Source organism: Anastrepha ludens, chromosome 4, assembly GCF_028408465.1.
Source record: "Anastrepha ludens isolate Willacy chromosome 4, idAnaLude1.1, whole genome shotgun sequence".
NCBI lineage: Eukaryota > Metazoa > Arthropoda > Insecta > Diptera > Tephritidae > Anastrepha > Anastrepha ludens.
In genome coordinates this window covers 123,291,627-123,316,291 of record NC_071500.1, presented here as the reverse complement: position 1 = coordinate 123,316,291, position 24,665 = coordinate 123,291,627, and the positions used below count along the sequence as shown (strand labels likewise).

Below are 24,665 nucleotides of genomic sequence, written 5' to 3'. Positions count from 1 at the left end.
GATATCGATATCAAAAACAATTAGTATAAATGGTTAAAAAATCAATATCCCTGTTTAAAAAATAATGATCACAGCTTTAACGCTTTATGGTATTTTTTAGTGCTTGTTTAACTGAAGTGAATTTTTAAAGTGATTTTAAGCCTGCATAATTGGACGCTTAAATTCATTAGTTTCATTGGAAATCAGAATTAAACTTGCACTAAAGAGTGGTCCACAGTCTATTGAAATGTATACCATTTTCGGGAGTAATCGATTTTGATGCATCCAAAGTTATCATTACTAACCTTTGGTCATCGCGGTCATCACTTCCCTTATGAAATCGTTATCTCTGGTAAACAAATCGTTTGACGTTTGCTCACTAGAATTTTTAATAATAGTGCATAAAAGACAAATTATGTTGAACGAATTGATATCCTGGGTTTTGAACACATATCTTGGAAAATATTTGGAAAATTTCAATCCACAGCAATTGTCTGTGGCGCTTCTTTCAGGTTTGTTCATAAAAAACTAGTGCGTTCTGAATTTTACAAAAATTTTCGTGGTGCAATTGTGTTTCACTAGGACGCACTTACCTAGAACAATTTCTGTGACGACAAATTTGTGAATTTTTTAACTATGGGTCGCTGAACTGCTAATAATAAAGAGTTAGAAATGAAGCATTGAAAATTTATGAAACGAATTAATTGATAACGAGATATTTAATACAAATGAATGAAATTCACGTATTTGCGTATTTCGTTTAATCGATGTGTTTATGAATAACGGCGCCTCCAATTGCGTGACTATTAAAATCCTGTATTAGTCATCTGACAAATTGCCTGTGAGAGGGGATGTAAACAGTTTCTATTATATTTTTAAAGTGCATATCTTTGGATTGAAAACCTTTTTCTGATATGATTGCAGCGTGTGTAAGCTACCTTTGAACTCTGCATGAGAATATGCGTGCAGTAATTAAAGCTTTAATTGTGTAAGTTTCTAGAAACAAATGTGAACCTTATATGCTGCGTTTATGTCACAATCTTACTTTAGATATGTGTACATGCAGTATTTTCAGATATTTTACTGATAAGATAGAAGCAAGACAACTTTTCTTTAATTTATTGCATTATTTCTTTCTATTAACTTGTATTATTTTCTCAATTTATTTTTTTAAGGCGAAGTCGAATTAGAAAATGTTCCAATTCGAAAAGATGCACTGCGCTCATTCGGTATACCCGTGCAGGCACACTCAGGCAATATTGGCAAGATAAAATTGCAGATACCCGTTCGTCAATTCCGGACAGCGCCGTGGTGTATAATTATTGAACGAGTTTATGGTGTGTTCGGCCCAAAAGACCTCGATGACTGGGACGATGAAAAGGAGAAATTGTCCGAATATGAATATAAAGTTGCTGACCTTGATGCCAAAGAAGCAAAATGGCGCGTGGAGAATGGCTATCAAATTGACAGCTATTATTCAAATTCCTATACAAGTTGGCTGAACTATGGCACCACTTTGGCCACGAAAATTTTAGAGAATCTTGAATTGAAGATAAACGATGTTCATATACGCTATGAGGATGCGCTAAATGTGAAAGGCGTACAAATTGCTGCCGGCATAAAGATCAGCTCGCTCACACTCCAAAGTTGTGACGTCAACTGGCAACCGCGTTCAAGCGCTGCCAGCGATCAAAATGTTTCGTATAAATTGATTGAATTGAATAATCTATCCTTGTATTGGGATCATATGGCGGAGGAAAATAAGTGCTCAAAATTGCTATCGAAAGATTTATTGGAACACATGAATCAGCTGTGCGATGCAAGTAAGCATCATTATCTTTTGCATCCGATAAGTGCACGTGCACATTTCAAGCGCGAGTGTTGCAAGCAGGCTATACGCTCCAAAACCAAGCCCCGTTTAAATTGCGAATTTCAAGTAGAAGAAGTAAAAGTGGCTATTAGTGATGTATGTATACATTAATATAACTTTTTAAATTCATTTATAATTTATACAGTATTACATTTCAGCTTCAATACAAACAAATTGTGAATTGCGTTTATGGGTTGCGTCAAATTAATCGTACTCGTACATACAGACTAATGCGTCCGTCTTGCACAGTCTTCGAGAATGTTGCGCTCTGGTGGAAATACGCTGCCAAATGTCACGGTTTTGTGCATCAAAATAATGAAAGTAAATGGGAGAAATTGAGGGAAAATCTACGATATGTACGAATTTATAAACGGCTATTAATTAATCCAAACGAAAATATTACGGCAGAGGAAACAGACTTCAAGGCGCATATGGAGAAAACGAGAGAGCTACACGAATTACATACCCTTCGTAATGTTTCCCGAACCAATGTTTTTACAACGGAAGTAAATTTAAAAGCGAACTCGATAAATCATGGTAAGGGTATGTTATTCCATTGGTTTCCCAATTGGTGGGGTTGGTATGGCAATTCAGATGTCAGTGTTGTGCCACCGCAAGATGAAGCGTATAAAAATATCGAAAACGACATACTTAACGCATTGGAAGATACAATGGAGAATGATCCCTTCTCGAAGAGAGATGCGATTTTCGGATATTTTAGCTTTATATTGGTTGATGGCCAATTAGTAGTTAGCACAGAAGATCCCATTACTGGACAAACAGCAGTCAGTTTTGAAATGGACTTTCAAAACCTCATATCTTTCATTGAAATGAAGCCTAAATTCAGCTCCTACATAATTGGTATATCATTGGGTTCGGTTTGCCTTAAAGATAAACTGACTAAAAACACAGAATTTCCGTTTTTGATTAAACCACAATTTGATGAGATACCCACTAAGCCAACACCACCCAGTACGGGGTACCAACTTGTTGATTTCAAACGATTATTTGCAAAGGAAGAACAGGTAGATTCTGCACCAGAGCCTTGGTTTCAATTGCGCTATGAAAAAGGGCCGCCAGATATACAGTCGGACATGCGGTTAGTGATCAAATCGCGTAGTTTGGACATCGTGTACAATAAGAACGCATTCGATTGTTTGAAGTCATTTTTTGTGAAGCCGGTGAACGATGTATATTTGAAGTATAAGTTGGCTAAGGGGCATCGTTCTAGACTAAAGTTCCTGCAAAATTGGCAGCAGTATTTAGTGGGAAATGAGGTGAGTATAATTTAATAATGTTTTCATAGAAGTGAACACATTTTATATTTATATTTAATATATTTTACATTTTTCGTTTAAGGATTTCCGCACGACGTGGTCTCTAGAAATCGACATATCTGCCCCGCGTATTATTTTTGCTCATAACCATTTGGAAAAAAACACTGGAGTGGTATTAGTCGATTTTGGGCGATTTGAAATGCTCAAAAATGAATTCCGTAAAAAAGAATCGACCGTTGGACATGAGAGCGCAGCTGCAAGTGAAGTTATCTCAAAGTTGGGAAAAGATAGTGAGGATGAAGACTTCATGACGCCTTGTTCGACACCGCCAGGCTCGGAAATTAGTTTGATCGAATCTCCCACACTTCGACAAAGCTCTGCTTCAATTGTTAATACCGATACCGGTCTAGAAAGTGCCTTTCATAGGAAGATCTACGACAAATACTCTATAAATCTAACAGATATGCAAGTGATTGTCTGTAAAAATCGTGAACGGAATCACGCCTGCTCGAAACATTCGTCAACTTATCATTTACTTGAGAAGTTTAGCATCTGCTTGGAGTTGGAGCGCCGCGTAATTTATACCATCGATCCTGATTATCCATCACTGACTTTATATGGCACTCTTCCCAAGATCGTAGCACATATTAATGAGCAAAAGCTGAATGAGTTCTTTAAAATTCTATATCCTATAATAACTGACAATTTTGTGGCGAGTGAAAATATGAAAAATTACAACGGAAACACATACGCCGAAAGAGCCAGTATAGACTCAGTGGGGGATGTAAGTGGAAATGAAGAAAGCAGGCATGATTCAGAAATGCCGGGTAAATTTCTAAATACCAATCTAATGGTAATACAATTTGTCATTGGGCAAATGACATTAGAAGTTCAATCATTGGAGCGGAGCATTGCTGAGCTGCAAGTAGTGGGTGCGCGTGCAGGCATTACGAAGCGTTCAGAAGATACACACATTAGCATGTCAGTGCATGGTTTGCTATTGGTCGATGCTATACAGAGTTTTGGGCCCGATTTCGAGCTACTGGTGGCAAGTCATCGCCATGTGGGGTGAGTCTGCTAACACATTTAAGCTTTAAATTTTTAAAATAAAAAATAAGTTAACATTATTCAACAGTATGGACAGCATTTCGGGTAGTTTAAAACAAAGTAAACCATGCTCACCCACATCACCAGCTTCTCCTGATCCGACGTGGGACCCAGAACGTTGCACCAGTCCACATACCATAAACCGAGCAATCAGTGCACTAGAGAGTGGTGATTACTTGCAATCATATCGAATTTTCTAAACAATTTTTAAATTCTATTTCGTTTAATTGCATTCCAGGGCGAAAATATTTCGATATGGATTATGACGAAGCACAAGCACTTATAAATATAGACCTAAATTTGATTGACTCAACTGATCAAAGTGATTCACTACAAATTGCGAATATTGCTTTCAACAATTTAGATATTATTGGTGAGATTTTGCAGAAATACAAACTTATATATATATTTGAAAACTCAATTTTCTTTTTTTTCTTTTTTACAGCTAATCAAGAAACTATTGTTGAATTGTTGGGTTTCGCAAAGCGTTTGCACAATGCACACGAAGTTATATTTCGCCGCAACCACGGTCTTGCCTCAGAATCGAATGCGCACAACAATTACAAAAGACATGCCAATGCTTCAACGGTTATACGCACAGAAATATGTTTTGACTTTCATCGTTTAAATATTTTAGTATTACGTAGCATAAATAAAGGCGACTTCTCTGTTGGGCGCAAAGTCGGCACGCTAACTATGAGCGAAGCTAAAATACATGCCACTTTCGGTGAAGATTTTAGCGTGATGGGCTCGCTGGGTGGCGTACAAATCATCGACATCACGCCGGAAGGCATCAATCACCAACGCATTTTCTCCGTTGGTAAGGATCCACTCACCAATGATACGACAGAGTTCTACAAACACGACTTGCTGAACACGCTCACCAATGAGTTGTACAATGATAGCTGTGTCGATACGCAATTAAATGCATTGTCCTTTCAAATTTATTGCCAAAAAGACTCAACACCGAATTTGAAAATACGAATGGCATCCGTATGGTATGTGCACTGTCCACGTTTTATTCAGGAGATTAATATGTGTATATCGCAATTTAAGCACTATCTAAAGTAAGTCGATTTACTTGTTTCAAAAATATAAATGATGTACATATATGTAAAATGAATTTATTAATATTTCAGAAATTTCGCTACATCCATTCGCAATAAAGCCAGCGATATGGCGAAGGGGCTTGTGCATCACATACAGAAAACTAGTGAAACTGAGACTGATGAGTTGCAAACAGCTGGTCAAATATCGTAGGTTTTGCTTTTGATTATATATAAAAAAATTATGTTATAATTCTTTTCTATTTCATTGTCATTTCAGCATCGATATAGTGTTGAATACGCCTGTGTTGGTTTTGCCACGGTCTGGCGATAGCTTAGATGTGCTTGTTGCTAATCTAGGCAAGATTACCGCTTACAATACTCATGAGGCGAATGAGCTATCCATTTCGAAATCGACGGAGAACTTGAATATGTGGGCCAAAGATAACTACTTTATTGACATACGTAATATCAATTTGTTCTCATTGAATACATCGAAGCGCAAGGAGTTGGGTTTTTCGGCATTGCCGAAGGTAAATGAACTGTATGCGTGTAACACAGACGCTGTACCAATACTGCACGATACTGCTATGCTATTCAAGCTAACCAAATGCATCACAAAAACCAGAAAGGAAAATCAGTGGACTTTGCGAACTAAGTTAAATGTATATAAATACAAAATATTAAAGCACGAAATTTTTGCTAAAATTTATCTTTTCCATGCACTCCAAGGTTGAAGGCAGCATCACTGAGTGCCTGCAAGTTTCATTGTCACGTGGTCAATACGAACAAGTGCTCGACACATTAAACTCTTACTCAAAGTGGAAAGGCAATGGCAATCCTGATTCAAACGCTATAATATCCGTCGACCAACCAGACAGTGCACCGAAAGGCAAAGTCAACGAACCCTATGGTTTTGAGGAAACTTTTGAAACAAATTTAACTTTCTCCGTACCAATATTCCAAATACACTTAAAAAATAAGCTCAATAACGCATTGATCGATGTTACATTTCGAGAATTTAATTTTCAGTACAATCAGCTAAATGACATTACCAATTTAGAGGTGTTGTTACGCTCGATTGTCATGGAGGATCTCAAATGTACAATGGATTCTCGGTTTCGGAATATGGTTGATTCAACGTCCACTGAAAAGGAGATCATTTACAAGACTGAAAAATGCTTGTCATGTCCAAATCTTGCGAACATACGTTTGCAACAAAATGAATTATCCCGATCGATGCCGTGTAAACTAAACTTCTCATCAGTCTTGACTACAACACAGACACCTGTGAAAAAAGCTTTAAGCTGTGGTAACACAACGAAAACCGCCGAGGATAAGTTAGTAACTTACAAGTCACAGACTCAAGTAATAATGGACACGAATGGCAGAACAGTTATGGAAACCCAAAGCTTGATCGATTTCAATTGTCTTAATTTAACGGTATCGGTGTGCAGATGGTTTACAATTTTCGATTTCTTTGGTATGGTGTCCTCATACGAAGTGAAGAGTACGGTGCCCACGAAAAGTGAACATAACGACGGTGAGTACAGTGAGTGGAAATATTAGCAGTTATAGAATTTCTTTCAATGCATCTCTATATTTATTGCACTTGAAAATAAATTATTAAGTTCAATTCAACAAAAAATTTCGAATAGTTAATTCACTTTATTCATAACCAATATTCAAGTATATGCTCGTACTATTTCCACTTACAGACGAACCAATTTCTTTGGGCGAATTGAAGGTGTCTGTGCGTTCGTTGAATCTGATATTGGTTCGCAATGAAGTGGAACTCTCAAAGGCTAACATATCACATGCACATTTCAAAATTACGAGTAATAAAGACATTAAATCGGTGGAAGGACGCCTCAAATCTATTTCGTTGTATGATCTAACACACTTCGGCGATTTGTATCGTGAAAAATTTTCGACAGCTGGACCTGAGGCATTAAGCTTTTCATATAAAAGGTAAGTTATTTCATGATGCTGTCGTTGCAAAAGACATGTAATATATATATTGTATATATCCGGTCGGTTTGGTACAGAAGAACAAAGAGCCATTAATAAGAAATTGTTTTTATTAAATAATAAAGGTTAGGTTAAGAAGATAATTATATATATAAAATGGGTACTTTTAACTAGTAGAATGTACGACTATAACATTGATTGTTGTCAGTCGGAATAATTTAGGTATATGATGGCACATTTATCTCCATTTTTAATTCAAAGGATTGAGCTTCAAAAGTTTTATTATAAAATGCAAAAAAAATTAAAACTTCAGTACGCACAAAATATTATTATTTAAACTCAAAAGAGTACTTATGAAAATTCACTTAAAATCATTTCCCTATATTGGAGAAAATAGAGTAAATATTTATACAAAATGCATTTTCTTCAATGCCACACTTACACCAGATCCGTATAAATAGTCATCTGCTTTCTATCTAACTCTATTCTGTTTTACAGTCATTTTGAAGTAATCTTTATGAAATATATTTTATTGTTATATTATATATGTGTTTATGTATGTGTGTTTGAAAAGCATATCATTAATATTGAATTATCATTTTTTTAGACTAAATCCTGATACCAAATCCAATGCACATTCACTGGGAATGAATACAAAACTGCGCATACAAATGTCATCTGTACGCTACATACACACAAAGAGATTTATAATGGAAATTCATTTATTTTTAAAAGATTTGTTGGAACTACAATCGGTAAGTATTTGCAATTTTCTTGTATGAAAGAATGATTTCAAACTATGAATTTTTCACCGATAAAACTAAATTGTTTCAGCCCTAAAATATTAACTATTTTAACATTGTATTCAAATATTCAAGAAGTTTCTTTTAAATAGAGACAAATTTTATATTTAAATAAAGCTTAGAATAATTGACGTTTACACCCTTTTGAGCCGAGCTCCTCCTCCTATTTGTGGCGTGCGTCTTGACGTAGTTCCACAAATGGAGGGACCTACAGTTTTAAGCCAACTCCGAACGCCAGTTATTTTTTTACGAGGAGCTTTTTCATGGCAGAAATAAAATAACAATAATAAGAAAAAATAATAATTTAGATATCGGGCTAAAATTTATTCGATATCGCAAATACCTATGACTACCGCATTCGTATTGTGTCATCGTCGAGCGATATTACGTGTTTACCTTTGCGTCGGATTTTGTTACTTCGTTTCGTTTTACAGCAATTTAGTTATTTAGTCAGAACATTTCGGCTTCTTTTAACAGTGTGAGCAAAACTGAACGTAAATTTTTCCAACATTTTTGTAAATTTAAAATTAAGATCCCCTTGTTGGATCCGCCAAAGGGTTTAACTTCTTCATAAAAGTATTTGTTATCTCTTCTTTTTCAAGCCCGTCATTAAACGCATAAAAATGTCGGAAAGTCAAGCCGATATCAACTGCAAACCGACCAAGATAGGCCTTCGCATTCATGCTGCTTCGCCGATCGTTCTGCTGCCACTCAGTTACAATAGTACTCAGGTCATAGTTGCCGATCTCGGCGAATTTACATTAAAAAATGCTTTCCACTTTGCTAGTGATGCAGCCGTTGTTAGCAAGAGGCAATATGAAAACGGCATGGATGAAATTCTCGATGTGATGCATATCGATTTGGTTAATATGAATCTATTTTCTGGTGAACGCATTTGGAAAACAAATAAAACGCTAAACTATAATCCATGTGAATGTGTGAATATTGGCAATTTCACCATATTAAAGTTGGGCAACAATCTCTTTAAGGAAACATGCCATCTCAAATTGCAAGTGGAACGAAATATAGACGCTGCTGTAAGTCACAATTGTCCGGATATAACGGTAAAGGGTGTACTTTCCAAATTGAATGGAGTTGTAAATTTGCAACAATACAAATTATTACGTGGATTTCTTAGCTACAATTTGGGTGAAATGATTGACGATGTGTATTTTAATTATTCGAAAAATTTCTACGAATCTGTAGATAAATTGAACTCAGCTAGCGAATCTTATAATTCCACGGACGCTTTGGATGTGCCCGCCTGGAATATAATGTCAATCAATTTACAGTTGGAAAATGTTTCCGTATCATTGGTGGAGCAACAGAATTACGATAATGAAACCAAACCGTTAGCTTGCGTAAATTTTATCAAATCATTTCTGCAAATCGACTCATTCAGTGACGGCTCGCAAGATATTGATTTGGTGTCCAGCGAAGTGCTAGTGCTCGATTCACGTCCTGAGCACATATCGAAAAATGTATTCCGTCATATTTTGAAACCGAAACGTGATAATTTTTCGAAAAACGTTGTTCAAGCAGAAATTCACAGTCGAAAGCGCAATAACTCTTCGAAATATACAATATTATTGAATAATATGCGCATTATGGCCATACTGGATTGTTTGGAAAGCATTAAAAAGTTTCTGGAAGAGGAACCAACAATATCTACTTCAGTAACACCATCGTGGCGTAATAAATTGGGAAAGCAAACCTCATCCGCACATGAAACTGAATTGAAAACGGATTCTGAAATCATTTTGAATATTACTGATTCAGAATTGATTTTCCTTGAGAATGTTGAGCTACTTGATACGAATGCAATCATTTTGAAAAATACCACGGTGTTGCAATACAGACCCAATAATAAGATGTGTCCAGTTTCGATTGATGTTAACCACTTGGAGGTCTTCTCGTGTATACTTGGCTCCGAAGAGGAGAGCGCGCTGTCCATCATTGATCCATTCTCATTGAATATAGAATTGAAAAACAACTGCTTTCACATTATCATACACAAACAACTGTCCATACGCCTCTCATACAACGATGTAAAATTGTTTTCGAAAATGCTACAGTCAATACCCAATCAAACGAAGTCATCACAAAAGCTGACTCGTAGTAATTATGCGAACTTTGAAGTGGTCGCACCGTTAATCGCTTTAGGTTTCAAACAAAAGGATTGCTGGGAAGCTATGGAAGTTAGCAACTACAATTTAAATGACGCCGCTCTTTGGCTGTCGCAACAAAAGTATTTGAAAACGGATAAAGTATATTTGGAAGTGCATGACTTGCTCATAAGCGCTAACTGCATATCGATTTGTGTCATTGATGATTGCATGGATGCGGATGTGCCGCTGCTGGAGGTTGCGCTATCACAGCTGACTTTAGCGCAGCGCCTGGGAAATACCACATCACCAGTCGATGAAGGTCGCAGTACACCGCTGTATCAGGAAGGGCGACTGGAGACGATATTTGCCAGTGACTACTATAACCGTCGGTTGAGTGGCTGGGAACCGATGATCGAACAGTGGGAGTGTTCGGCGCATTGGCAGTACTCGAAAAGTAGCTTAATGGTGCCAAAAATGCTGGTGATGCAAGTGAGTAGCAAGCAATTGCTCAAGTTGAATGTAACATCGACGCTCATAGAGCTCTGCGACATTGTGCGCAACAATTGGATAAAAGATTATTATGGACAAGGTAATAGTGCTAGTGCTGGTAACAGCGCCGACTCGCTTACAGGCTTTCGGCGCCGCTCGCCGTTTGTACCTTTCGCGCTAAAGAATCTTACTGGCGAACCGTTGCTTTTTAAAACGCTCTACTCCTCGCCCGGCGGTATTACACGCACCGAGGTTAATCCGCCAGACATCATGTGCGATTGGTTGTCTGTGCAACCCAACGAAATTTTACCATTCGACTTTGGTCCACAAACAAAACTGAGACACATGAACTCGCACAAATTAAATACACATCAGATACTGGTGCAAATTCAAGGCTGGACCTTGATTGGACCCATTTCCATCGATAAAGTGGGTATATTTTTTCGTTATTCCACTTTGGATATGCAATATAAAAAGCGCGCACGTATAGTATTCGACATATCAATGTTCGGATCCGCGCAGAAAATCATCACTATTCGTTCAGCATTGACGGTCGTTAATCGGCTAAATGAAAGAATGTTGCTGAAAATGGAGGGAAAGCATGAAGACAGCGTAGCTTTATCGGTACTTGAACCCACAGAGCAACTAAGTGTGCCGCTACGCCTGGGAGATTCGCTAATTTATTTCAGACCGTATACATCAACAAAATCACCGGATACGTTGATTGAAAGCGCGTCCGAAGGCAAAACCATTTTCGTAAGAAAAAATTCTATTATGCGTAGCAATCGTAGCGATGAACTTGAGTTTAGCACTTGCGGGATATCGTGGACCTCTTGCGTAAAGGAATCGGTAGATGAGCTCTTCTCATGCTACGGGAAGAGTAATGCTGTATTCTATACACTCGTAGAAATACGTAAAGTGAAGTATCCGAATAGAGATGTAAACACGCCAGGCCATACGATTACACTCTTGCCACCTTTAAAATTGAAAAATATGCTTCCTTGTGATCTACTCTTCAAAATTTCCGGTCACATACAAGGCAGAATCAATCCCTCAGAGGTTGTCAATATACACACCATAAATTCCTGCGACTCCACCATACTAAGCATCACTTTGGATAACTACAAGTTATCTGGTCAGCTAAAGATACCAATAGGTCACACCGGAATTGTGGAGCCGAAATTAAAATTGATCGACATTTTAAATCGCGAGCTTTATTTACGCGTTTCAATACAATCCTTCCAAGGCAAAGGTATGGAAATATTTATAAGTGCGCCAATTTGGATTATCAATCGTACTGGGCTACCGCTGGTGTATAGACAAGAGGGAACTAATCGTTTGGGTTCCGGGCAATTCGATGAACACGAACAGGCGCGGATTGTATCACCGTTGCTTTTCTCCTTTTCCGATCAGGAAGGTTCGCCGTCGCTGGAGATACGACTGGGCAATAGTTTTGGGAATAATAATCCGGTAAGATTAATTTTAGTTGTACACATATGGTTTTTTGCTTGTTTATATACGTTGTGCGTTACTTAACACTTTCACTGCCACGCTGTTTATGAGGAGGTGTCATTTCTAGGCCGCGTATACCGTTTTCGGTACACCGCAACCACTTTAATAATTTTTTAGAAATACCTATTGTTCCTGCCTTTTGAGAGATATTATTTTTATAATTATACATATTATTATTATTATTATTATTATTATTATTATTATTATTATTATTTAGTGACTGGTATGAATACCAGAACTAAAATTATGTTTGAGCATTGGCTGCAGAGGCCATTAGCTCTGTGTCGTCTGTGGGTGTCTGGATTATTTGTTATATTGTCATTTCGATAGTTTTAATAAATTTGCTTATTTTTTTCGATGTTTGAGTGACTGGGAATGGCGAGGATGTCGCTTATTTGTTCTGAGTTTAGTATTTCTTTTCTTGCGTTGGCGTGGTTTGGGCATTTGTTGAGGATGTGGTCCAATGTTTGGTTTGTGTTGCAGGTTGTACAGATAGGGTGATTTTCTTTTTTTAAGATATGTTCATGGGTCTGTGTTGTGTGGCCTAGGCGAAGGCGGGAAAAGATTCGGGTTTTAAATCCGTGTATATTTGTTGGGTAGAGTGGAGGGTTTCCATTCTTATTAATATTGGAATAGTGTTCATGTTTGTAGTTTTTTAATGACTGCCGCTGTTTGTGTATGATGCATGTATTTATATGTCGTTTTATATCGAGTCTTTCTGTTTTTGGGCTGATTATAATTGGGGCATTGCAAGCGAATTTCGCTGCATTATCGGCATATGTGTTTCCCTCGATACCTGTGTGTCCTGGGACCCACAGTAGTTTTAGTAATTTACTGTTTTTTATTAGCAAATCCCTTATTTGATTAACAGTTTCCCTTTTGTTGCAAGTGGGATTACTAGCCGCTTGGATGACTGACAAACTGTCGGAGCATATTATGGTTTTCGTCTTTTTCTGGATAGATAACACCATAGCTTCGTGTATTGCCCCTGCTTCTGCCGAGAATATAGAAGAGTAAGGGAACATGGCTTTTAAACTTAAAAATATGCCATCTTCGGATGTTACGCTGAATGCAACATTGTCTTCCGTTCTAGATCCGTCAGTAAAGTCGATTGACCAGCCGTTATTTTTATGGGTATTGACCTTTTCGAGAAAAAGCTGCTTAAATATTGGATTGGTGGTGTTGTCTTTTTTATGTGTATGAACTGTGATATCACATGTGTGAGTGCTTAATTTCCAAGGAGGATTATAATAGCAGAGTGTTTGCGATTTTGTTTCTAAGTTATATCCGCGGGAAACATTAATGATTTTGAGTAGAGCAGGCGTAACGTTGTAACTTCTTTTGGATGGTAGCAGTTTTTTTACGTCATCTTTTATAATTGATGTATATTATTTAAGAAAAGTGTTTTTGGGATAAGTTTGGAGTTGATTTCTTGAATTCGTTCTTCAAGTGTAGGCAAGCCAGATTCAATATGGAGGATTCTTATTGGGGTGGTGCGGAAGGCAAATAGGCTGCTTCTGATAGCTTTGTTGTATATGGGTTTTATGATATTAAGTATAGTTTTGGATGCGGATCCATATAAGAAAAGACCGTTGTCAATTTTGCTTACGATTATTGCTTTAGTGATGTGTATAAGTGTGTTTATGTGAACATACCCTTTGTGTGATAGGTAAGATAGTAAATTGATTCTGGGCTGCAGGTCTTTCTTTAGTTTTAGGAGATGTTTCTTCCAAGAGTAGTTTTTTGTGAATATGAGTCTTAATATGCGGAGTTCTTGGACGTTTTCGATTGGTTGTTGGTTTAGTTTTATTGAGTGGGTGTGATAATCGCATTTGGTTTTTTTGCATATGTGTAGCCTTTTCGTTTTTTCGAGCGAAATTTTTGCCCTTGAAGTTATGGTCCAGTCCTCAATATCTTTCAAAACATCTTCAAGGATTTGATTGGATTCGGAAACATCCTTCGCTTTGCATAGTAGGAAAACGTCGTCGGCGTAAGCACAGTGGTCTACAAGTTTATGTTTTAGAATTATGTTGCTGATTTCGTTAAATGCGATCGAAAAAAGTAAAACCGAGAGTGGTGACCCTTGGGGGATACCGTTCGTTAATGGATGTAGATTGGAATGAATGCCATTTACCTTGACTCGGACTTTTCGGTTTATAAGAAAAGATTTGACGAATTTAAAAATTTTTGGTCCAACTTGCCATTGTCGAATATTAAACTTAAATATTAAACTTAATTAAATTAAATTAAAGAAAATCTGTAAATCAGGTCAGTCCATAAGTTCGTGCGTTTTTTATAGGTGGTTTTAAAATTAATAAAAAAGATGTTTAAAGTATTTATTAATCAATAATATATTTTCCTTCATTATTTACAATGTCTTCCCAACGTTTAGGCAAATTTTTAATATAATTCCCTGCTCAAAAAATTGTTTGTCCTTGAAGCCAAAATACGCTTCGATATCCCTTTTTAGAGCTTCTTTTGAGGAGTAGTTCTTGCTATTCATACGGGATTGAAGTCCATGGAAAAGGTGATAATCACAAGGTGCAATATCCGGAGAGTATGGTGGATGCGACATTAGCTCCCATCCGAGCTCGTTCAAATTGCCTAATGTTTGCCTTGCGGTATGAGGTGAAAGAAAACTTTGCGTCTATTCACTAAGGACGGTCGATTTTTGTTTTGTTTTGTTCATTCAGGTTTGATAGCTGATGGGAATAATAATCAGCAGTTATCATCTGGTTTGGTTTCAGAAGTTCATAACAAATAATACTGGCCATATCCCACCAAATAGACAGGAGAAGGCCATCTCTAGGGGTCGGTTCTGGTGTTTCATCTTTATCTAACAATTGGCGTTTGCGAACAGGATTATTATAAAGGACCCATTTTTCAGCACCAGTAACGATACGGTTCAAAAACTTTCAACTTTCATTTTCAAACCGTTGCAGCAGCTGAGAACACACATTCACTCTCTGCTGAAGGTTGTCGACGGAAAGTCTATGCGGAACCCATTTTCCCAGCTTGAAAACCTTTCCCAACTGAATCAGGTGCCTGTGAACTGTTCCATGCGATGAATTTAACCTCTGAGTTATCATATCAACTGCCAAATTTGGCTCAGCTTCCACGAGTTCGAGCAAGGCGTCGGAGTTAAAGACTTCAGGACGACCAGCGCTCGGGGCATCCTCCTCGTCGCAGTTACCACTTCGGAATTTTGAAAAGCACTTTTGTCCGTGAACAGTGTTTATTTCTGCAGCAGCAGTTGTTGCATTTTTACCACTTTTATTAAAAAATACAAAATATGCCTCTTATACGTGTTCGAAGATTCCATTCTATTTTTTAACAACACGTGCTTCTATCCGCGATTAAAATCACTTGTTGAATGCACAATACATCCAAGAAAATATAAATAGTTCCCTTATCTTCCACGAATAATTTTTTGTATGCAAAAATCGTACAAAAGTGAAATTATGAGTAAAATACTCACGAACTTATGGACTGACCTGATATCACTACGTCACATAAAAAATGTTTCCCGATATTAAATTTTAGGTGACAATACTTTAAATTCAAAAATTCAGCTTGGTGTGCAAATTCTGTTTAGCGTGTATCGAAAACGGTAAGTGACAGGGAACGTGTTAAATGCCAAAATAGTTAGTATAGCAGATCTGAGGTCGGGCCCTTACACACCCTTATTCATATATATGTAGTACTTATGGATAGTCTTTGGTATTTTGTACATACAAAACAGACTATCTGGATCTAAGATAGGTTTGAGCAAAGACTATAAAATAAGAATACCCGACATAAATGATTGGCAGATCAGAGTCATATCTGATGATAGAGGTCACCATATTTATACTGACGGTTCAAAGATGGATAATGACACTGGATCGCGAGTGTAGTCGGAACAATTATTCTTAAATTTCTCCTTAGACTCCCAGACCGGTGTAGTGCCTTCCAAGCTGAGATCTACGCTTTAGACAAAGCAGCAAAATTGATAAGACTAATACACTTACCTCCGGCAAACCTTACCATTTTTGTTGATAGTCAAGCAGCAATCAAGGTACTGTTCTCAGCGCGCAACAATTCAAGATATGTTAAGGAATGCAGGAGGGCGCTCTCGCTTATTCAACAACACAATACCATACTTTGTTGGGACGCCGGCCACTCTGGAGGGAAATTAAAGAGCAGATGAGTGTGCAAGGAAAGGCTCTGAGCTTGACCTTCAGCGAGTGGCAGAGAACATAAGCATTCCTCTAAACGAACAGTACGCTGTGATTGACTTGAGCGAAATTGCGGGAACAAATAAAAGGTCGTATCTGACTAAATGCAGGATCTCTGGCAGGTCTCAAGCGCTCTGACCTAAACTGAATCTTAAAAGGACAAAATGTCTGCTTGGACTCAACAGATCAACTTCCAGCGTCCTCACAGTTGTTATAACGGGTCACTGCACTATTGGCAGCCTAGCCAGTAGAATGGGTCATAACGACTTCTGCAGGAGTTGCGGAGATGAAGAAAAAATTGAGTCGGTACAACAACTCCTCTGCAAAGAATCCGTGGCAAATATCTTGGTGATTACATTTTTGCAGACCTGGGAAATTTTTCAAAATGTCTCATTGGAGGGAGTGTCCTGTCTAAGACAATCAACCTGGTTAACCTAACCTATGCGGTACATGCAGGGTGGCACAAAATTAACCACCCTATTTGAAGATTTAGAATTTCTACAAATAGTGTCGTACGTTAATCATATTTAACACTTGTGAAGTAAAAAGCTGCAGCATACAAAGATGCAAGTAAATAAAGATTTCCGTCACTCAAAGTAATTTTTTTATTTTGTAAAAATTAATGATGAATTTTGTGTCACCTTGTATATATAAATTAAACTAACCTTTTTACCATTCTACTAAATATTTTTAATTTTTCTCATTTCTTGATGACATTTGATTTAATTTGTTTAAATTAGGCTTATTTGAAGAATTAATATAATTAATATAAATATTTATTTATTTAATAATTTATTTCTTTGGCAGTGGTGTAAAAGCTTTAATATACACAAAGAGACTTTCCAGCGACAGTTACGTGCTGAAAGGTATAAGGGCTGCTATGCCATTGGCATAAATATACGTAGAGGTCGCGGCTTATATTCATGGACTACTTTTGTGATTCTCTCGCCTCGCTATCAGCTTTACAATAAATCAACAAGAAAGTTGGAGTTTTCACAAAAGTGTGATATCAAAAAACCGGTATGTCGAGTTTATATTTCAATCAATTCCACTCAATATTTTCAGTGATGTTTTATTTTCCTATTAGGATTCAACAAACGCTGAGCATATAATATCAGCATTGCCTGGATGTAATTTCCCCTTCCACTGGCCGAATTACGAACAGGAGCCACTGCTGTGCGTACGCATAAGCGATGTCAGTTTTTGTCATTGGTCACATGGCATACCCATCAACGAAGTACATTCCATATATATAAATGTTCGCAATGATTTGGGTGAAATGTTCTTTTTGCGTTTGGAAGTGATCTCCAAGGGTGCCTCATACTTCTTTTTGTTCAGTGATGCGCACACTTTACCACCACCTATACGTATTGACAATTACTCAGAAATTATGATACATTTCTATCAGTATGGTTGTAAGCCACATTGGCGTTCAACAGTGCGACCACAATCATCGCTTGCTTACGCTTTAGACGACCCCCTGGGCGCACATATGCTACAAATTGAGGCTCCTGGTGGAAATACCATTGAGTTTCCTCTTAACAAAATGGAAAGTTCCAGTAGTATTACCTATGCTAATTTCATTTATATAGTCTTCAAGGAGACATTCGCCTATACGGAAAGTGAAATGTCACAGCTGGGCGTTGAAGGACAGCAACTTGTTTTGGCTGTACGCGATAAGAAAGTCATTGTGGCACATAAGTGCACAGGCGATCGCTCACAGCTCTGGTTAATGAACTCATTTGGTCAGTTAGAGCACGAGGGCTCTTCGCCACCAACGGAATTTGGTAAAAGCATGGAATCAAATAGCTTTCGTATGGTGTTGGATGTGGAAAAGGCGCTTAATCCGAATGATTATACAAACTTAGTCATAAGGCCGCCAAATAAACAACGTGTGACCACACAGAGATGGCGTTTCGATAATGGACGATTAATGTGCCATACGAATATGTGTGTGCAGGCAAGTGTAAATTTAGTTATTTATTTATTTATTAGTAATATAACTATAAATATGTAGTAAGATTACAATTAAAGGGCGCTAGCGGCAAGAGTCATCGGCCTAAGTGTAAATTAGAAATTGGCTCAGTGCAATATATTCAAATCCAAATGCGATACTGATCCCGTAAACTCTGAAATTAGTTTTGCATTTTTTTTCGAATCGGTCTGCTTTTTAGGATTGGCTAACACTTTTTAAATATTATTAAATATATTATATTAGTTTGGGGGAAAAGAAATCCATTATTTTCTCAGTAGATGGCTGTAGTGATCGACATTTTGTAAAGTATCGATCACAATATAAAGTTTATGCTCGTTGTCAAGGTGACATTTCACAGTAAAAAAAACGTTTGCTGTTTTTTGTTTGTTCCATTCAGTTGTGAATTCCAGGGTGTTAACAATCATCATCAGCAAATCATCTAAACCTTTAAGATAAACATACTGGATTTTTTTCAAATGTGAATGTAACATAATTAACAAATAAATATTTTCTTTTAAGGTACGAAACGGTGTGTTCGGTTTACGTCCTGGCTCGGAAGTAGTTCTTGGCCGCATACAATCGAGTTCACGTGCCGCTAGCTGTGATAATGTACCGTTTGAGCAAAGCATTGAAATTCAGAAATTACGTCCTGGTTCAGGCCATTTGGAGGTTTTAAGCAAAATGGATGGGCCTATACGCACGATTCAAATACACGATGTAAAAATTAAACCAGAAGAAGCGACGCTAACACCAGATCCAAATTGGAGTCACGCGTCAATCACCAATCGTATGGCTGTGGATGAACACAAAAGCAACATTTTCGACGAATTTTCGGTGAGCACTTTTCGCCGATACGTACCGCTAATTGAAATACCGTTAACGTGAGTTTTCTTTTGCATTGAATTTAATTTTTTCCTCTACCTGTTTTTATTAGCTGAAAGTGGATCTATCGAAGGGCTTGGGCATTTCTATTATAACTCGGCAACCTTGCGAAGAACTCGCCTTCATTACCTTAGAATCCATTAAAATAGATGTACATTCAACGCGTTTTATCAAATCACTGGAATTCAAAGTGGCTGACTTACAAATCGACAATCAATTATTGGATACTTCGTGTCCAGTTTTGCTGCATACAGTGCGCACAAGCGATGATGAGCCCAGTAGCGCATTAATTTTGAAAACGAAACTCTTGCCCAGTCCCAATAAAAATGCAATCATATTTGAATATTTAACATTCGACATCAATCCTTTTGTGCTGCTACTGGAGGAACGTGTGATCTTAAAGGCTGCCTACTTCTTCGGTCTGGGCAAATTGGATAAATACAAAACAAACAGGGAATATGATCATGCGCAACAGAAGATCGAAGAGCTTTCACTTTCAATGAATCCACGCAGATTTTACTTTGAATCGCTAAACATTGGATCCAGTCAGGTAATTACAAGAAGAAGGTTCAAGTTTCGAATATAGACACGGCGACCAGATAAGAACGATACGAAAATAAATTTAAATAAAAAGAACAACAGTGTGAGATATCAAATTGATGTTGGCTGAAGCGACATTTGCCATTTTGTATGGTTAAATAAATAAAACATGTACGGCGTTATTCCAGCAATACCGTCTCGAATGTTGGCCTTGAAAAACTTGGTTCATACCGAGCAGCATTGGCGGTAACGATGTCTCCTTTCATTCCCTCTACACTCGGTTCTACGTAACCAGAAGAACCCTGATTTATATCCGGCCAAGGACTGTCACTTCAGCAGCATTCCCCGTATATTTATGACGTAATGTTTACAAAAACAACAACAACGGACTCTCTTTTTTCATTTCGATGGTGCTGTCGTGCCATAAATCGCAACAAATAGTCAATTTTTGTAGATGCATTAATGCTTGGTCGAACAATGTATGGATTGTGTTCACTCCAAAAATGGACCTCGTCCGATGACGAAATACTTGCTGTGTAGTTATGACTGAACCAGAATTTCGATATCATGTTTTCACAATTTCCACACGTTCGACCAGCGTCAAGTAATCCATGATGAAATGTCAAACCTTAACTTAGACAGCTGCTAAACCATAACAGTTAGAAAAACTATCATTACTATCTGGTCACTCTGCCGTCTACTTTAACTGATTAAATATTTAAAAATGTATCTATTCAATTGTATTTAAACACAGGTTCGCCTCTCCGTCTTTACGGCGCCTAAATTAACGCCAGAACTATTTGAAACGAAAAAGGCGCTTGGCTTAACTTTGGTTAAATTCGAGGACGCACTCATAGAATTCGATAAGTTCTGCGATAAACATCATTTTGAGCCTTTAGAGGTGTATCTAAAAGCAATCAAAAGTCACTACGTTAATCAAATCAAAAGGCATGCTGCTGCAATATTGGGCAGTGTAGACTTCCTTGGCAATCCGCTTGGCTTTGCCAATGATCTCTCCGAGGGCGTTTCTGGTCTAATATTTGAGGGATCTGTAAAGAGTCTGGTTAAAAATGTCACACATGGAATTTCCAATTCAACAGCAAAGCTAACCGAGACCTTATCGGATAGTTTGGGACGTGTTATGCTCGATGAGCATGACAATGAAACACGGCAGCGGATGCTTGAAATTCAATCGAATACATCAGGGAATCACTTGGCAGCGGGTCTTAAGGGTTTTGGGTTCGGTTTACTTGGTGGCGTTACGAGTATTGTGCGGCACACCTACACGGGCGTCCAATCCGATGGTTTTCCTGGCCTGTTGAGCGGTCTAGGTAAAGGACTTGTGGGCACAGTTACAAAACCCATAATCGGTGTACTGGATTTGGCGTCGGAAACAGCGAGTGCAGTGCGTGAGACCAGCAAAACTTCAGGTCGTATGTTGCCCGATCGCAAACGTTTGCCACGTTGTGTCACTGGTGCGCCTGGTGGACTACTGCCGGCATACTCATATCGGCAGGCTAAAGGACAGCAATATTTGTATATAATAAATCGCAGAAATTTTGCAGAGAAACTCATGTCTTATGAACCGAACTTGTGCAATGACAAAGATGCGAAATTGCGATTGCTAATCACCACCGAATTTATACGCATATTTTCACGTTGCGAAGATGATCCTGCTATTATGTTTGAGTGTCATTTAAGTGAGGTGCTCTCCTGCCATCCATTGACGACAAATGTTACAAATTCTGCGGCGCCGGGAGGTAGCAAAAATATTCCTAGTTTTTATATCGAGATTTCAACAAATCTGCCAAAGATTACACGACCGCGGGTCAAATGTCAAACTGAGGAGGTGGCGGAACGTGCAGCACGTTGTGTAAGTATACGACTAATAGTGATCTTTATTTATTGAAAAATGTCAATATCTTTATAAAGTTTATTGTACCATGTGCTGTATGTACCCTAAATCTTTCGAAGAGCTTTTTCTTAGCTACCGGATAATTTCACAGAATGGTGAAGCTTAAGATTTCTGCCACCAGATCTAGGTCATATAGGTAGGTAGGCAGGTAACTCTGGGTAGGTAACCCAATACAGAATTCTGCCTTCAAGCAATTTCAGCGCCGGGCTCTGACTTTCAACCAAATCCGAAAATGTAATTACAATTAGGACCACGAAACAGGCTGTTTCGACAGGGTGGAACCATAGGGAAAGTGTTTTTCGATTTGTGGGTTTGCGGGGGCACGTGAATTGTTGGTCAGTGTCGTGCGGGATACCTTCACACGCCGGACGTAAATTGAGTATGACTGAGTGAATTCCAAAACGTACTTGTGCCAGGTTGACGCGAGTCTTACGATATAATTGAAATTCTTCGTCTGCAATAGGTGGGGGTGGACTCCAATACTAACATTATGAGGTTAGAGTTCATTAAGGCTGTAAGGAACTTTCGGTGAATGTCGTTTCGTTACAGAGTAAATTGGCTGCTAGTTTAGGTTAGGTTAAGTGGCCGTCATCCGACACACTTAGGCATCAGTAGTATCATTGCGATCCCACTGCAGCTCGTCCTTACACTCCTGAACCTTCTCTGAACCAACATGTGGATTTGATAAATTTTGTTAATTTCGGCAACCGTATTTGAGATACCTCTTCAATGCTGTCAAGAAAGGCGAATCCGAGCGGGGAGAGCCTTTTTCGGTATAGAGTAATACATTTACACAGGAGGTCTTCCCCAGTTTCCTCTTCTTCAATATCTTGACAGGTTCGACAAAAGTCATTATGTGGTAGCTCCAGTCTGTTTGCATGCCTTTCAATTAGACACTGCCCTGTTAGTACCCCTGTCTCCTAAGTTTCAAAGTACCAAAAATGGAACCACCACGTTCCCCGGAGCTCACTAGAGTACACTTCGAAATCGCAGGCATCTGCCCAGCACTTATTTTGAGAGTAGTTGGGTCTATTTACGTAGGTCGAATTTATATACGATCCACAATAGTATTTGCCGACAAATATGTTTTACCATCCCATCTTAATTTCAGTCTTTGTAGGGACAGTAATCAGCCGAGCAGAGATGGCTTTCATATCAAAGTACAGACTACCCGGGTGCATGCTCTAGTTGTGAATCTCAGTCTGGAGGTCGAGAGCGATAGATTTTAGCGTTTTCTCAAAGTGTTCCGATCTTAGAGTATAAATGTATAGGTAGAGCAGAGTATAAATCAAATATGTTTCTCCTCATCGACGCCTTCAAAAAACACAACCTGCTGCACGAAATATGAACTCGTTTGCGAGGCAAAATGGTCCAGTAACTTCCAAAATATATTTTATAAATTAGTTTGTGAAGTATAAATTTAATAATAATAACAATGCGACTCCCTTACTTATGAGAGATGCCACCCTATATCTTTTATAATGTTACGAAATGTTATAATGTTATGCGAAATTAATATTTTTCAATTTTTTACAGATCAACTATGCTAAAAGTGTGTTTGATGAGCGCGAACAATCTGTGACAAACGAATAACTGCGGTTTAACCCTGTTAGTTGATATACATTTAGAATGCTGTAGTTTTACGTGTTGTTACTGATGTGTTATTTAATGTATATATGTATGTATCTCGTAATTTATAATGATGGAAAAGTATTTCAGTTTTGTATATAACTAGCAAACCCGGCTCGCTTCGCTGGGCACACTAAAATAGAAATGATATGGTTTAGAACAGAAAATATATGGTTTTCATATTATTTATTTCTTTATTCTTTATTCAAGCGTTTTGGCATAAACAATATTTTTGTTTTTCTTTTTGTTTTTGAGTAAATATATAATGTTGTTGGCTTCCCAACACGTGAACAGCCAACGTATAGTTGACCATGGGTGAATATTGGTTCTCCTAAATTCATCCCGCATATTTCTAAAGTTTGCCCTTGTGATTTATTGATAGATATTGCAAATGCTAAACGAATGGGCAGTTGCAAACGCTTGAATTCAAATGGCAATTCAGGTGGAATCATTGGAATTCTTGGTATTAGAACGTCTTCATTCTTGAATTTGCCAATTAAAATAGTTGCTTGGATAACATTATTCATCAATCGTTTGACTACTTCATTTTGTTCTTGACGTTCTTCTGATGTCGCGTTATTCCGGGCATTTCTCATGCGCCTATTATTATTTGTCGAACGACCAATATGATTACGTGATTGTCTTGGCATTTGTACTGTAATAAACATGATTGTAATTATGGTATTCTGAGATTTTAAAACATGTTTTTTTTTTCAATTTTGTGGATTATATTTCCGATGCATATGTGTTTAAAAGCCCAAGTCCACATGGTCAGGATTATTTTATTTTGTTGTGATTTTCTTAAATCATCTCTTTTCTTCTGATAATTGTTGACAATTTGCATGATAAGATTATTAATTTTTTCATCAAAGTTACGCATTTTTCGTGCTCTTCTTTTGCATCCTTTAAAAATTTCTTTTGTTATTTCATTTTTTTTACCATTTTTTTCACTCATGGTGTATCGTAGCTTATCGCATATGAACCGAAAAAATAAATCCACAAAACATAATTTCATTTGAACATTCGGATTGCACATTAAATTCTCAAATTTCGTTCCAAAATCCACTATTCCAAATTCCAAAAAAATTCACAAAAAATATTTACACTTTGCACTTACGTCTTCTCCTTATGGCGTCCAAATCAGAAAGAAATATTGACACATTGTAACTCACACTGTCAATTTGACAGTTCAGTTGCGCCCCAAGCGTTAAAAAAGTAAACGACATTATGGCTGGTTCAAGAAAACGCTGTACGCGTTGCCGGTGTTTCGAATTACAACCAAACTTTACGAAACCCATGTTCAATATTTACTTAACAATGTGTGTAAGTTTGGTTTAATTCAGTG

General features: G+C 37.6%; 1 protein-coding gene across 1 annotated transcript; it reads left to right on the top strand.

The window, feature by feature from the left end:
- Window positions 1-332: 332 nt before the first annotated feature.
- LOC128860973 (intermembrane lipid transfer protein Vps13D) lies at window positions 333-23,505 on the top strand. The gene is made up of 19 exons (XM_054098797.1): window positions 333-491; window positions 1,155-1,945; window positions 2,008-3,126; window positions 3,209-4,194; window positions 4,262-4,401; window positions 4,472-4,606; window positions 4,679-5,300; window positions 5,373-5,489; window positions 5,560-5,944; window positions 6,012-6,822; window positions 6,998-7,250; window positions 7,858-8,005; window positions 8,656-12,120; window positions 17,187-17,399; window positions 17,467-18,339; window positions 18,874-19,188; window positions 19,289-19,786; window positions 20,531-21,649; window positions 23,228-23,505. Exons 1-19 carry the CDS (start codon window positions 395-397, stop codon window positions 23,282-23,284), a joined length of 12,144 nt encoding a protein of 4,047 aa, XP_053954772.1. The 5' UTR covers window positions 333-394; the 3' UTR covers window positions 23,285-23,505.
- The last annotated feature ends 1,160 nt before the right edge of the window (window positions 23,506-24,665 follow it).

What these genes read in the sequence shown, in the direction of transcription:
- LOC128860973 (XM_054098797.1), top strand. Translation starts at nt 395, where the DNA reads ATGTTGAACGAATTGATATCCTGGGTTTTGAACACATATCTTGGAAAA. An exon ending in AGTATTTAGTGGGAAATGAG is followed by an intron (nt 3,127 to 3,208) that starts GTGAGTATAATT and finishes TTTTCGTTTAAG; the next exon opens with GATTTCCGCACGACGTGGTC. An exon ending in GTTTTGGGAATAATAATCCG is followed by an intron (nt 12,121 to 17,186) that starts GTAAGATTAATT and finishes TTTCTTTGGCAG; the next exon opens with TGGTGTAAAAGCTTTAATAT.